The sequence below is a fragment of the Balaenoptera borealis genome (genome assembly GCF_965194805.1).
Source record: "Balaenoptera borealis genome assembly, chromosome: 7".
Classification (NCBI taxonomy): Eukaryota; Metazoa; Chordata; class Mammalia; order Artiodactyla; family Balaenopteridae; genus Balaenoptera; species Balaenoptera borealis.
In genome coordinates this window covers 110,901,185-110,917,463 of record NC_138864.1, presented here as the reverse complement: position 1 = coordinate 110,917,463, position 16,279 = coordinate 110,901,185, and the positions used below count along the sequence as shown (strand labels likewise).

The window sequence follows — 16,279 nt, the reverse complement described above, 5'->3', positions numbered from 1 at the left end:
GTGCCGTGCATAATGAATTCCTTCCAAAGAGTAGACTATGGAAAGCAGAGGAAAAGAGTGACTTTCTAGTGGAGAAATCTGACAAAACACAGCCTCGGCCAGGCAATCAAGGTTAACAGTGACAGTGATAAGTCAAGCTGATAGCATACACACCTGATGTGACATGATGAGAAAGGCGCTTTACCTCTGTGGTCTTCCTCCCCAAAACACATATCCCTAGTCAAATTATGAGAAAAACATCAGACTAATCGATATTGTAGGACATTCTACAACATATCTAACCTGCTGTCAATGTCATTTAAAAAAAAGAAAGTCTGAGAAACTGTTACAGCCAAGAGGAGCCAAAAGAGACAATGAAACATAATGTGGTATCCTGGATGGAGTCCGGGAACAGAAGACATTTAGGTGAAAAACAAGGCAACCTGAATAAAGCACGGACTTTAATTAATAGGAATGTGTCAATATTGGTTCATTAATTGTAACAAATTCACCATACTAATAAAAGATACTAATAAGAAGGGAAACTGGGTATGGGGTGTATGGGAACTGTACCATCTTTGCCACTTTTCTGTAAATCTCAAACCTTTCTAAAATAAAATGTTTATTTAAAGAACCCTAAAATTTAAAGCTACTTTCCTTGGCAAACAACATAGGTTGACTTCTATATACCCTGTACCTAACTGTAAGCCAGAGGCCATAATTTAACATAACTGCTGGCAATTTCCATTTAACTCATTCAAGCAATGAGTGCCTACTATGTGCCAGAGATTTCTTTTCGCTCTAAAGCAAAACTTGGAAAGGATGGAAGAAAAAGGGATACTTCTTGTTCAAGAGGTAAGAAATCTGCATACTGTCCAGCCCTCTCTCGCTCAGGCAAGCTGCTCATTCTGGGCAAAGCCTTGGAAGCCAGGGGCAAACACAGCAAGCAAGGTCACCAGAGCACTTCTGCAAGCACCTGACAGGCACCCTTGACCTTGGAACGACCAAGGGGAGAACAAATTAAAAAACGCTTTGTGGAATAAGAAAGAAGCAGCAATTAAGCTCCTGTGGTTGAAATGGGGCAAAGAGAGGCAGTGTGTGTTCGATGAGGAGAGTACAGAATGGCTCTCGTTGAAGTGCAGTTACCTGAATTTGACTTTGTGGCTATTTGCAAGTGAATACCCAGGGTATTCTGGATTCCAAAGATATGACCATCCATCATGGGAATAGCTGTAACTATGGAGGGAAAAAAAGCAGATAAAAATGAAGAAGAAAAAGAAAGGGAAACTAGAAGCCTAGATGGATTTTTTTTTTTCCTCCTCAAAAGGCTGTATTTCCAATATGTGCAATCCAAAAAAGACATAATGACATAGATAACCCGTTAATGAGTTAGCTGCGTGTTGCCTTCTCCCCAAAGCAGGACTTTAACTGACAGAGCTCCTGTGTGTCTAAAAAGGTCATAAGTGAGAAAGGTACAGTCCAATCTTTAAACAAATATGAACATGCTGCAGCCAAATGGCTGCTCTTGCAGACAGAGGTGATGAAAGACCCCATCCAGGGGCTGCCGGTGAGGGCTCGGAGAGGAAAACCTGATGACGATTTATGAGCACAACACTTATCCCAGAAAGTAAGCCCATGTGGTGTGTTTGGCCAATCATGACAATCAATCAGAAGAATGACTTCAAATAGGAGCAAAAGGTTGGGGTCACCAAACCTCAGGCAGCCATGAGGTTACTACCTGAAGCTTCTGTCTGGAGAGGAATACCCACCGGAAACTGTCTTCCTTTCAGAGCTGGATTACTGGACCCCTGCCTTGGCTGGCCTCTCTGACCCCAGGCTCTCTGCCCTCTAATCTTGTCTGTGAACTACCAAAGCCCACTCTCCCTGTGTTTTGGAACTTCAAAAAAAAAAAAAACAAAAAAAAACGAGCATCGATTAGAGTGTACCCTTTCGCGGCTCTGTTAGAAAGGAAACAATTCCACCAAAGTTTAAGACCTCCGTGGGAGTCCTGTGCCCTGCGAACCTTACTTCTCACTCTCCATTCCTTCACTCACCTAGACTAATCCCATCATCTCATGAACAATCCTTTGGTGTCTTCACTTACGTTATGTTCCTTGTTTGGGTCACTTTCTACCCCACCTTCTCCATTTCTACATATCCTACAATGTCCCAGTTCAGGACCCACCTCTTGGTTAAAGTTTCTTGAATCCTTCGGCCCTCAGCTGAATCCTCAACTCTTAAACTGCAAATCTTCTGAACCATCACAGTCAGTGTTCAGGTACCAAAGGTCCTCTACTGTTCTCACATTCACAGGTGTGAGGAATTCTGATTCCCCAACTAAACCAGAAGCTCCCGAGAAGTGGGAGCCATGCTTTAAACTTCTTCTGTCTCTCCACATCTCCTTGTCCAGTGATAGCACAAAGCAGCTGTGTAATGAGCAAACATTTATCATTTAGTTGCATTAGAATTTCAGCAGTGGAAACTATTCAACTGTGTCGTGTCACTCTTGCTATAGGTGATGTGTCAGATTTTCACCAGCCCATCTTAGAGTGTTTAAGCTAAGATCAAGTACACCCAAGGTTGTGAGTAGGACAGGATCCTTGAAAAGCACGAAGAAAAACATCTGCTTTATTTGAACAGTTCATTTTAAAGGGCCATTTAACTTGCAAGCTTAGAGAGTCTTCTTTCTCCCTCTTCCTTTTCTCCCTAGAACATCTCTAAGGAAGAGCTGCACTATCCAGACAGGGCAAAAATGACTTAGGATAAGAACCTCAAAAATTCCCCAAGGACAGCAGTTCTCTGTCTGCACTCATCCAGCTCCCACCAGTAATCTTGCCAGATCAGCAATTCTGCTGCTCTCAAGAATGAGAACTATCATTTGCTTGGGCCGTCAAGCCAGCCTTTTCTCCCTTCTTGGTATCTTTTGATGGGATGCTTTTCCTCTTCTCTTGTATTTAATGAAAAGAAATAAATCTGAGAATGCCTTTGTTAGCAAGTAAAGTCAAATCTATTTCAGGCAAAGGCAGCTCTCCAAAGATCTGAGCGACAGAGTAGTTAATGTAGTTCAGCCCCCGTCAGCAGATCTGTCAGAAGTCATTACCTTCTCTCCTGCTTATCCACCAAGGAGTGGACCGAGGCAAGATCAAAACAGACGGCAGCCAATCAAACGTCTCAAAATACTTACCCCAAATAAGCCCTGTTACATAGAACAGTCTAGGTGACAACCAAGATGGCCATCGGTGCCTGCCTTTACTTAGAAAGTAAATTCAGAATCCTCCTTTAAAACCCAAGGCTTATCCCTATATTGATGTCATTCTGAAAGAGCCCGTTTCTCAGACAAGTTTCTTAGCACCAAGCAAAGCTGGTAAACAAGTGTCACTAACTGTAATTACTTTCTCATTCAGCAGTCCCTCATGACTCCTCTATCCATGTGGATAAGCCCTTCCAGCCCGTTGGTTTTAAACTGACCTCATAACCCAGATATAATAAATGAATTCTTGAAAAGTTGCATCTAAATTAAAATCTGTCCCAAACACATTATGAGAATTGATGGATTGCTGAAGAAAACATCTGGAATTTTAACGGACTTCAAAAAATAAAGACTTCAGATAATTAATGATTCTTATACAATATATGGGGTTGGCTGCAGATGATTTTCTGCAGACAAAAGAAAAATAATTTCTTCGTTTCGAGCCCCTCTGGGCTTTCTCCAAAAGCTTAGCTGGCTATACTGTATAGAAGTTAGTTGAAATATATATGTTTTCACACACACACACTTTTTCTCCCCTCCTCTTCTTGATTTGCAAAAGGCTGCTGATAGAAGCCTAGTTAACCAGGGACTTTCTAAGAAAACCAGCCAACCAGACAAGTTCCTATTTCTTCTCCATCCGGAGATAAGACTGTAAAGGTATTTGTAAAATTCAAGTTGGTCATATTATGTGCTTATTCTGCCTGTAAATAAAAATCATCTCTCATTTGCTCACTTCACAGCCTTTTTCATCAACAGTTATGAGGGCAAGTTTCCTGGTAGCATCATGTCAGTAAAGGCAGTACTTACAGATTAATCACAAGCATGAGTTGGTCAATTGCCTGTTCCATGACACCATTTAAAGGAAACGTCAGAATGGGTACTTTTAGAAATGGAACACTCTTAACAAAGCAACTACTTTCCCACTTAATTTATTTCCCTTTATGTTCAGATTCCCTAAGTAAGATATTAAAAACCATGGTAAAGTGCTTAGGGAATGATTGGGAATTCATTTCTGGGATGGCTGAAAAAGAATTCAAATTACCAGGTTTGGTTATGCTATGAAACCAATTCAGAAAAGTGTTAACTGTAGAATCCGGATGGTGAGTGTGCGGGTGTTTTTTTTTCAGTCTTTTTAGATGTTTCAAATATTCTCACGATAAACTGTGGGAAAAAAATTGCCAGATTCTTATGTCGGTTGTCTAATCATGTATGGAACAAACTACTGGTAAAAACTAGTGAAGCCTTTCATTTAATAGGAAATATTTTTCATTTCTGTAGGTGTAAGCATCATTCCCTTTAATGCTAATGGATTTTCTGAATGATCATGTGGGTGTGTGGACCAATAATAATAACAATTATGAGACAACAACTCAATATGTAGAGCAGTTCAGAAAGCCCTGCTGAATACATGATCTCATTGTACTCCTCACCTTAATCTTATGAGGTTGTTTGAGCTAGCATCATTCTCATTCTACAGGAGGGATGTGAAGCTCAGGGAAGATAAGTGGCTTGGGCTTGTCTAAGGTCACTGGACTAACAAGGAGACCAGATCCCCATTTTATATGCTTTTCCCACCATGCCATGATGAAATTTACATTTCCTGAATGACTATGAAGAATCACAACAAAAATTCTACAAAAAATAACAAGTATTAAACTAGTAATAGAATTAATCATACAAAAATAACACAACTTGATAAGACAATCTGAAGACACAGATGAATGTTATGAGATTCCCAAAGTCCCCGTTAGTACTGAAAGATTTAATTTGCTCAGCTGTCTCAGAAGTGGACAGGTGAGTGTTGAAAGCCACAGTGACAATCTGAACAACCAAAGACAAGAACAAAGGCTTCTTCTACTGCATCTTCCTGGATAAAACCTGAAGCTGCCACTAGTTGATTGGTTACTCGAGGCCTTCATGTGCCATGAAGAACCCAAACAATATTGCTGGTGAATATTTTACTTTTATCTTACCTTTATTAAGTAAAATTCAAAGAAAATCAAACCCCCACACTGTGTTAGTATTTCTTTCGGTTTAGATAAACACTGAAGAATCAGATTAGACCCCAAGGCATCTTGGTTCTAAGACTTATTTTAGCACGGTGAGACCATTAGCACCAACTCTCAGAGCTTACAGAGGAGAAAAAAAAAAAAAATGAATTGATCAGCTCTCTTTTCCATTTAATGATTTTCATGATGACTTCCTACAGACCTTAAATGGGACTAATCTATTTAGGCTAATAAAAGCTAAATCTATTCTGCACCATGGAGTGCAGCGGTAACAAGTGGCCGCGATGCAAACACCACTCAAATCCAACATCCTTCATATTAACATAATTTGATATGATGAAACCATATGCTATTGCTGCTGGCCACACTTCCCTGGGAAACCAACAAGAGGTTACCGGCAGTACCCTGGCTTAGCCGGGGAAATAACAGGCCTGGGCATCAGTGTAATTATCTCTGGCACATCATTACACTGCAAGCAGCTGTGTCGACCAACTTTCAGCAAGGCTTAACCAGAGCTCCAGCGATCACTCAACCCACCAAAAACTTCCATTTGGAACCTTCCTGACACCTGGAGTTCAGACCACCTTGGCCCTATTGCCTTAACAGCAATACTTCTACACTGCTTCCTGCCAGAGGGTTTTCAAGGAAAATATAGCAAGTTGAATATGTGGCATTCTATATAATTTGCTTCCAATTATTAGCTGTAGTGGGATGAATAGTGTCCTCCCAACATTCCACACACAATCTCAGAATGTGACCTTACTTGAAAATAGGGTCTTTGTAGATATAATTAAGGTTAGGGTTGAGGTGAGATCATGCTGGATTAAGGTGAGCCCTAAATCCAATGACAGTGTCCTTATAAGAGCCAGAAAAGGAAAAATGGAGAACATGGGAGAAGCCCATGTTAGGATGGAGGCAGAGATCGGAGCTAGGCTTCCAGAAGTCAAGAAGTACCAGGACCACCAGAAGATGCAAGAAGCAAGGAAGGGTCTTCCTCTAGAGCCTTTGGAGGGAATGTGGCTCCTGGCCTCCATAACTATGAGAACATCAATTTCTGTTTTTTTAAGCCACCTAGTTTGTGGTAATTTGTTATGTCTGCCCTAGGAAACGAACATAGTAGCTTTAATGGTCATAAATACCGCATGCTGCTTCTGCTGCTAACAAATGATCAGTGGGCAAATCCAGGAAAAAGAGAAAGGAAGTGAAACAATACCATCTCCTGCTGTCACTCTAGGGTAGTGGAAACAGAAGTTATAGGTGGGTGCTAGAGCACAAAGAACAGGAGTGAGTAAACAGCAAGTTAGTGATAAGAGGAGATGCAGGCTGAAATCTACAAAGAGACGGCAGGGATGGAGAGCAACAGTCAGTACAAATCAGAAGTCTGTGAAGGTGAGAGTTAAGGAGCAGGCAGGTAGCCGGTAACAGAGCAGTCAATGCTGAAGGCCAGGTATCTGTGACACGGGAAAGGAAGGTGATATGTTTTACCACCATTACTCCACCTACACCTTAGAAGTGATGCCTGTGTTCCCAGGACACAGATTTTATTATTCTTGTTTTATAGAGGAGGAAATAGGTACGGAGAGGTTAGCAGTTTGGTCCTGACCACAAAATTATCCATTGAAATGTCTGGGATTTCAATCTATTTGTATCTGATTCTAAGACTTATGGATCAAGCTTGCTTCAAAGTATTAAACAGAGCCCTCTGTTACAAACCTAACTGCATTAAAGAATGCCTCAATTATAATTTTTTTCTACTTCCTCTCAGGGCAATAATTGATTCTGTGGAGTAGAAAGATCCAGGCCAGCGGCACTAATTCTGGCTGCATATGTTGGGATCACCTGGGCAGCTTATAACACCTGGATGCCCAGACCCCAGCCCTGACCAACTGAACCAAGTCTCTGGGATGGGATCTAGGTGTGTTCAGAAAGCTCCTGGCTGATTCCAATGGGTATTGTTGTTGAGAACCACACCCCTCCAGGTAGCTGGGGAAAGCACGGGAGGATGAGGAAGAGATGAGTGTGGGGTTTGCAGGCCGCCTCGAACCATCTGACTTCTCAGATGTGCTCTGACACATACCGGGGCAATGAGGAAAATGAAAATATGCTTTAAGTGTTTCAAGATTGCCTAAAATTTTTGACTTGCACAGCTTATGTTTTTTTTTCTTTCCTCCAATGATGGGGGAACATAAGCCAAAGCATTAGGAAAGCTGTCTCTGTCTCACGTTGCCCTACATGAGCCAGAAAACGTAGTCTCATCCTGTGTCTAGAAAGAGCTTTGCAAAATTCAGCAACGTGCTAGACTAGGAAGCAGCTTCTGCTGCTGCTGCAAATATTGTTTTTACAATTTCTGTGCCTGCATGAAACAAAGCTGAATAGCTCTTTGAAGTTAACTACTGTTGTTTGTCTCAAGGCTAAGAGTCCACAGCGTTAGAGCCCCATTTCCTAACCTCCAGCTGGAAACGCTGGTATTAAGACGGTGCTTCTAAAAGTTCTGTCTCTATTAAAATCAACTAGAGGGCTGGTTAGACCAGAGATTCCTGCGCCCCACCCCGGAGTGGAGTGGGGCTCAGGAATCTGCACTTCTCACAAGCTCAGGTGCCAGTTCACGGATCACACTTCGCGTTGCACTGGTACAAGGCAGTGCTTCTCAAAATCGAATGTACGTACAAATCACCCGGGGAGGCCGTACATATGCAGATTCGGACTCAGAGGTCTGATGCTCCTGTCCACAGACCACTAGGTAACAAGGATACCGGGTATTCCATTGGGAGGTAGGGGAAAACACTTTACTTGTATTTTTTGTTCATACAGATAGATGTCCATTCAGCTGTGTGATAGGTAAGGGATTAAAAAACTTAAGCATTAGTCGCCCCTCCCCTTTTTTGGGTGGAGACACTAAAGAAGAATAAATTACATCCCCCAAACAGTGATAAAATAGGGAACTGAGGGAATTTTTCCTGATGTCTGATAAATGAACAGTTGGTAGATGCCTGTTACATATAAGGCATGAGGGAGTACCCACTTCAAATAATCCATTGTTTCCATAGCTCCAGGTCCAGAATGCCAGAAGATCTGACTCAAGAGAAATGAGGAATTTCTCGTAATGGATTTCTTTAATTTGAATCAGTATACTTTGTCTTGCAATGGATGGAGGCCATTTTGCAGAAAAAGTGATGGTAATAGAGGACTCGCAGATGGTTAAGAGCATGAAGTACAGTCCATCCTGCTTCCATCTGACAGCATCAGAGGCATAAGAACTGTGACATTTTAATTTAAAGACTGTCATGAATCTTAAACCCAAGACCATGAATCTTACACCATGGGGGCAAAACACGCACACACATGCCCTTGTACTAAGGAAGTCATCATTCATTCATTCATTTTCATTCACTCAGCCATTTATTCAACATTGCCTTCTCTAGAGCAGGCATGGTTGCAGGAGCTGGGGATTTAGGAGGGAACCATCTGTAACAAATATCCGAGCTATTCCATCTGTTGGAAAGTGGTTTAGACACTGAGGCAAGAAAGATGGTTGGTTTTACACTTTTACTCCTGTGAGGCAATATACGGATTTAGAGCAGTACATCTCTGACTATGGTGAGAGTCTGGTTCTAAACTCTCCCCCGATCCCCCCAGTCTGTCGCAGATGGATACTTTTATAAAATAAATTATAATGAATTACTAGAAAAAAGAAATTTTTAAAAACCCGGTGATAAAAACACAAGTCCCAATTTTTTACTGTTAGGTTCAACAGACAATGTCAAATTGCTAAAAAAAAAAAAAAAAAGTGTCTAAATGCTTACTCTCAAACTCTGCCCATCTCATAGCAGACTAGTAACAGATAGGTTAGAGCACGGGATCCAGGGTTAGGTCGCCTGGGTTTGAATTATAGTTCTAGCGTTGCTAGCTAGGTGACTATGGATGGGCAAGTTATTTAATTTCATTGTTTCTCAGTTTCCTCCTTATAATAAGAATGCCACCTTCACAAAGCTGCTGTCATTGCATATAAAACATTTACAAGTCAATACGTATAAAGCACTCAATAGTGTCTGGCTCACAGTAGATGTATTAAAGTGTTAGTTGTCACCATTACTACTACTTACTATTATGAATGCTATCATTACCACCATTAGACTTCCACTGTTGCTACTAGTACCATGCTGCTCTATCACTTTGGGCATCTGCACAGTTGTTTCACCTATAAAATGGTGCTTGTAATTTCTTCCTTCCTATTTCCTTCCTTCCTTCCTTCCCTCCTATGAATTCTGTGCCTAGAAAGTAAAACTACCAATGCAAAACTACATTATCGCCCAAGTAAATGCCCCCTTATAACCGACTGTCTATCCTGACCAATGCCATTTCAAAGAGGAAAGGACAAAGTGTCCTGGGGTTTTCTGCGTCTGCACATCATCGAATAGATGGAAGCAGCACCGAGACAGCTGTCTGTCCGCTCTCTCTGGAGAATCCAGTTGGGCTGATGCTTCATGACACTGGGTGCTGCCTCCGGTGAAAGGCACGATCCTTTCCACTCTGTGACCAAACAACAGTCTAGCAGAGGGAATGACTTTGAAGGACATGTAATTGAATACTTAACCCGCCTGCATTTTTCACACATGCATATATTTCCTCAAGCTCCCTTCTTAACAATCGTTTTGTATTCTCAGCTAAAATTGTTGAGAATGATTTCTCCATTATTTTTCTTTAGTTACGTATAATTAGCTGAGAATAAAAATATCAAGGTGACACTGAAACACATTTAAGAAACATTGAAATTTGAGCATGGGAAATTATGTTTGAAAACAATTTACAATCATTATAAAGCAAGAGACTTTCTCAAGATGGGAAAGAAAAATAACCACCTCCTCACTTGCTTTTTTAACCTCATAACTGAGAATATTAAACAAATTTACTGATACGGTCTAACTAATTTGCATTCTCATAAAATTTTTATGAAGAAAGAGAGGACAACAAAATAACCAAATAAGAAAGCAGGTGTTTGGGCTCTGTAAACATATTTGGAGGTTGATAACTTGCATGGCCTTAGTTTTAAGATTTATTCACTTATGTATAACTATCATATCTCGACAAGGTCAAAGAGAGAAGAGGTAAAGTTGGAGTTCTTACATAGCCTCAGAACGGAGTAACTGACTTAAAGAACAAGAGGCGTAGTAACAGGTACAAATGGCTGGTGACGAGGTCAGGAGTGACTTGACAAGCACATCGGTAGGCTGCTCAGAGGTGCCATTTAGCCAGCAGTGTGTGGCCCTGACATGGCCCAGACTGTAGTCAACTAGTGGAGTTTTAATCTGTCTTTGTTACTCAAGTTGAAAATCATCATGTTTAATGAGCCAGCATCTTTAGTTCCCAGATTCACTCTGTAGTGCATTATTTCTTTTAAATTTAGTACACTAAGCATATTAAAGTTGCTCTGTACAGCATACGGCATGACACTTGAGGGATATACATACTGAGAGGTTTTCTGATGGAGAGGATGTTAATGATATTGCCAGACATAATAAATGTACACAAGTTTTTGTCACTCTCTCTTTCTCATCTTCGCACTCTGACTCTGCAGTTAAGACTCTCAAAATTTATTCACTGTGTCCATCCACCCATCCATCCATCCACCCACCCACCCACCGACACACATAAACATCCATTCAACAAACTATCGAGTGTCTTCCTACTGCCTGATACTGTACTATACTTTCGGAACTTAATTTCTAGTGGGAAAAGATAGGAAATCAACAAGCTAGAAAATAAATGATTATAGTTGTGCTAAGAAGGAAAAAAATTAAAATGTTAAAATAGTGACTAACTGGGGAGATCTATTCATGATCCTAGCAAAAAACAGAATTCCATTCAGATGACTAACTGAAGAAATATTAATGAAGAGATGACTGACAGAGGTACGGGCAGCACTGAAAGAAGCAACAAGGGATGCTGAGGCACCCAGAGACCAGTAACAGCAGAACGCTATCATCAAGGGCCAAGGAGGAGAGACGGTATTACCAGCGTCCAGCGAGAGGTGAAGCCATACAGGAAGTGTCGCCTGGCAGGACCTCTGGTTACAGAGGGAGGCACCCAAAGCCAAAAGTACGATCCAAAGTGGAGAGGAAGGAGATAAGAACCCAACCTCTTTCTCCTTTTACCCTCCAATCTCCTGCTGGTGCTTCCTATTGGCAGAACCTGATCATGAGTCACTTGGCAAGGGAGTTTTGGTGATGCAGTTCATAGAGTTTGGCTTCAGTGTTGAGAATAGATAGATTAGGAGTAGGAGGTGGGGGTGGGGGGGGATGGAGAATAACCAAGGATGGGGACCTACTTAGGTAGGATAGTTAGGAAAAGCTTCCCTGTGGAGGTGACATTTGAACTGGCACCAAGAGAAGACGACGCCCATGCAAAGAGCCAGTGGAAGAGTAATCCAGCAGAGGGATGGGATGAGTGAGCACATGCCTTTGCTAGTCTCCCTTCTCTGCATCCCATACTCAGTACAGAGCCTCACTAGGAACACACCTAACATAAACTCAGGCAATGCAAATGAACACTTCCCTGGGTGTGATGCTGTTGTTCAAGTTCTGGTAGAAGTGAATGCCTCTATTCTATTTTCTCAATACCATAGAAGAACTTGCTTATAAAAAAAGAATGCTCATAATGAGGACATTTCCCTATGAAAGGGCCAGTATTTCTATTAACTCTAATGTACAAAGAAGGAAGAACCAAGGAAGACATATATATAAAAGCAGGTAAAGGCAGGCAACTGAAGCAACTATATATATATATATATATATATCACTTATAGAACTTCTCTTTGAAGATCTCAAGTCTTCTACATTTTGAGATATCCTCATATCATGCAACTTACATAAAACTATGCTATTGTACCCATCATTCTCTTAAATGAAGAAACATTATAAAGATTCAATTACAATGTAATAATAATTAACGTATAGCCAGAATTGAAATTCATAGTAATTTTCTTTTAGTTTTATATTTACCTCTAAGTCACTGGCTTAAAGCATATAAAACAAACACCTCAAGTCTAATAATCCATACATCTGACAAATTATCTTATTTCTGTTGTCCAGAAACCATTCCTTTATACAATGAAAGTAAAATTTTCATATTAAGATGATCATCACTTAAATTAATAAATGATCTGACTTTTAAAAGCCAGCTTTTTGGGTGGGTTCAAATTCACTGTGAGCTAGCCAAGTTATATACGGTAAGTCAGCCCTCAAATGGTACAGAGGGTTTGCTGTTGGTAATTGAGGTTAGGCAGAATAACTTCCTTCCAACAATCCTTCTAGTCCAGGATGCATTCACCATTGGAAAGAGAGTTCTTTTCAAGGACAAAGTCCAGGCCAATAATGAGGAGTTGCCTGCATGTTAATGAGACTCACCATCTCCCATATTCAAAGCTAACCACTTTTTCTTAAAGATCTTCAGGAATTTCCATTATCTCTACACTAGTCCTTAATTTCCCTGGTGCCTGTTTAATTTATTTCCTCTTGTTTCATCCCTGATGAATATGGAAACAGATGGTAGCTCTTCTCCTTCTTTTTTCAATTTGTGACTCTTGCCAAGTCAATGAAAACTGCAGATAAAAATAGGAAGTTCAAAGGATGTGATTACCTGTAGGAGAGGCCGTTGCACCCCCAGCACTTTCATGGTGTCTGCGTTAGCTAGGATCTTCAGGGGGTCAGATGTTTTCGTGACTCCTTCAATCTCCTTGTTGATCTCAGCCAAGACCTGATTGAGGAAGATGTTTTTGATGTACACGGTGAGAAACTCTCGAAGAGGACACTGTTTGGCTGGGCCAAGTCCCAGGGCGTGCTCTACCTCCTGAATGAATCTGGAAGACAAACAGAGCACAGCCACTGTTAAATGTATCGGAAAGATGGCTACAGAAATATGACCAAACACACATGGGTATCTCTGGCTTTTGCTGCTTCCACGGAGAGATGTGGGGAAATTACCAGAATTCTAAACAAGAGCAGGTCACTCTATTATCCATCTACATATGAGTTTTCTTCTAACACAAGTTATTTCACTTATTCAATAGAAATAGGATGAAACAGAAACAAAAATTCCACACTAGGGGGAAAAAAGTAGAGACAAAAATATTTTTTATTAACTCAAGAAGGAAATAAGAATATAAGAAGCAAAAGAAAGCATGATAAACAAAAAAACAAATTATGATGCAAAGCAAAAAGTACACCCCAAATACTGCATATTTCTTATTAGGATCTTTATACGTGTAGATAGAACTTTTAAAAAGAGAGAAAAAGAAAGGATAGTATCTAAATTTATGATGCTGTTGGGAGGTTATGAAAGGAAACAGGATGGGAGGTGGGGGCAAAGGAGAACTTTAACCTTATTTGTAATGATCAATTTCCTTTATTAAAAACACTTAAAGCATATATAGCAGAATGTTACCTGTCAAAACTCAGAGATGAGTATGCAGACATTTGTTATGTTATTTTTTGTACTTTTCTACACTGGCAGCTCCTGCTTTCATGGTTCTGATACGCACAAATGGAAGTTACTAAAGTTTAGTGAATAACACCAGTACAACAAGATTTGAATTCCAGTTACCACAGTATGTTAACTGTGAGTAATGGCACGAAATACAAACTCTAGGGCTTCAATCTAGAAATCTCTATGTAAATAATTAATGTTTATCATAATCAATGATCAAACATGTCACTTCTTCAAAGTCAATCAGTGACTGGCCACTGCATGTCCGTTACGCAGTTTATGGACAGACAGCAAAGTGTGTAGTCTCCTTGTCTCTCAGTGATAAACCCATGTGACAGTTTACAAAAATGGATAACTGAAAAAAGGAATTGGCCCAAACACCTAAAAGTACAGGGGAAAAAAAAAAAACTGAAAGTAACACTGGGAGCGAAATTTGAATTGAATGTAAATGGATTTATAGAAGAAATAACTGACCCTGGGAACATCGACACTGGCCCCATTTGAGAGGTATCTGCAGCCAGAGTAAAGGTGAACTTACTGACCTTAAAAGAGAAAATGGCTGTGATAAAAGAGATGAAGACATCCCAGAGGAAGGGATGTCAGCAAAAAAATGTTACCTTAAAGGAACGCTTGGAGATGTTTCATGACATTGAAAAGCAAAGAACAAAATGCTGGCAACTGATCTAAACTGAGAAGGAAGTATGACATTTCACCAACGCACAGAAAAGATGCTCACTGTGTATCGTAAAGTACCCAAAAAGAAGAAGGTGGCGACCACTGTTCAAATTACTCTTGGTAAAATTTACAAAGAAAACATTTTAATTCTCAGTGTTTCTAATGTTACAGTGTATGAATACATATTAGTTTTATTTTTCATTTCTGTATATATTTGTAACTGACAGTAGAGAATTTTTAATGTTTTCACAAAAAATTTTAAAGTCATGAAACAATTGTGATTTTCACCACTGATTAATATTGCTTTGCATGGTGAGTTTTACAGTTCCACAATGCTTGGCAAAGTAAGAGTGGCCTCGTACTTTAAATTTTTCTCAAAAGTGTAGAAGCAAAATAAAATGAAACCAAATCACATGAAATAAAGACAAAAAAATGAATGACTAACTGGGAATATATATGTGCAACTTATGTCACAGAAGACAGGTAGTAAAAAAAACCAAAGAACATAGTAGAAAAATGATCAAAAGACATGAAACGACAATTTACAGTAAGTGACCACTAAACACACCAAAAATTTTAACTTCATTCATAATGAGAAAAATGAAAAGTAAACTATACTGAGATACCATTTTTTTGGTAATTAATGTATTTTTATTTTTTATTTATTTATTTATTTTTAACATCTTTATTGGAGTATAATTGCTTTACAATGGTGTGTTAGTTTCTCCTTTATAACAAAGTAAATCAGCTATACATATACATATATCCCCATGTCTCTTCCCTCTTGTGTCTCCCTCCCTCCCACCCTCCCTATCCCACCACTCTAGGTGGTCACAAAGCACCGAGCTGATCTCCCTGTGCTATGCGGCTGCTTCCCACTAGCTATCTATTTTACATTTGGTAGTGTATATATGTCCATGCCACTCTCTCACTTCGTCCCAGCTTACCCTTCCCCCTCCCCATGTCCTCAAGTCTATTCTCTACGTCTGCGTCTTTATTCCTGTCCTGCCCCTAGGTTCTTCAGAACCAATTTTTCGTTTTTTAGATTCCATACATACGTGTTAGCATACGGTATTTGTTTTTCTCTTTCTGCCTTACTCCACTCTGTATGACAGACTCTAGGTGCATCCACCTCACTACAAATAACTCAATTTCATTTCTTTTTATGGCTGAGTAATATTCCATTGTGAGATACCATTTTTTATACCCATGCATCAGCCAGATTCCAAAAGTTTGAAAACACACTTTCGGTTTAAGTGTGGACAAAGAGCCATTCTCATATATTGCTGATGAGAGTGAAAAATGTTACAACCCTTCTGAAGGGCAAATTGGCACTGTCATCCAAAATTACAAATGCATTTCCTTTGACCCAGAAATCCCACTTCTGGGAAATTCTTCCAACAGCTGTTATCTAAATATGGATGAGATCATCTATGTACAGGGTACAGAGATCAGTGTAGCACTGCTTTTATGGCAAAAGACTGGAAACAATGCAAAAAATCCATCAATGAGAGATCAGTTAAATAAACTATGGTGAATCTACACATTTTGCAATACTGTGGAAGCTTTTGATGCACCAACATGAAAAGATCTTTAGGACATATACTGTTAAGTGAGAAAAGCAAGGTATTTAGCAGTGTTCATATTTACTATACTGACCTGCACATAAGAATTATATAACCTCATTTATTTAATTTATTATAAAGACATCCTGGAGGGATTCACAAAAAAACTGGTAAAAGTGAGTACCTACAGGAAGCAGGGATGGTGGTGGGGCCTGGCAGAGGACTGGGAATATACTTTTCAATTTTAACTTTTTATAATCATTTGATTGTTTTAAAAACTGTGAATATATTAGCTACTCAAATAAAATTAAATTAGATAA

The 16,279-nt window shown here is 39.8% G+C and overlaps 1 protein-coding gene across 1 annotated transcript in view; it reads right to left on the bottom strand.

Annotated features, from left to right (window-relative positions):
• EXOC4 (exocyst complex component 4) overlaps positions 1-16,279 on the bottom strand; it is an 816,004-nt gene that overhangs the window by 226,271 nt on the left and 573,454 nt on the right. Inside the window, exon 11 of the mRNA XM_082399149.1 lies at positions 12,874-13,093. Coding sequence (XP_082255275.1) covers positions 12,874-13,093 — 220 coding nt within the window. The remainder of the gene's footprint in view (positions 1-12,873; positions 13,094-16,279) is intronic.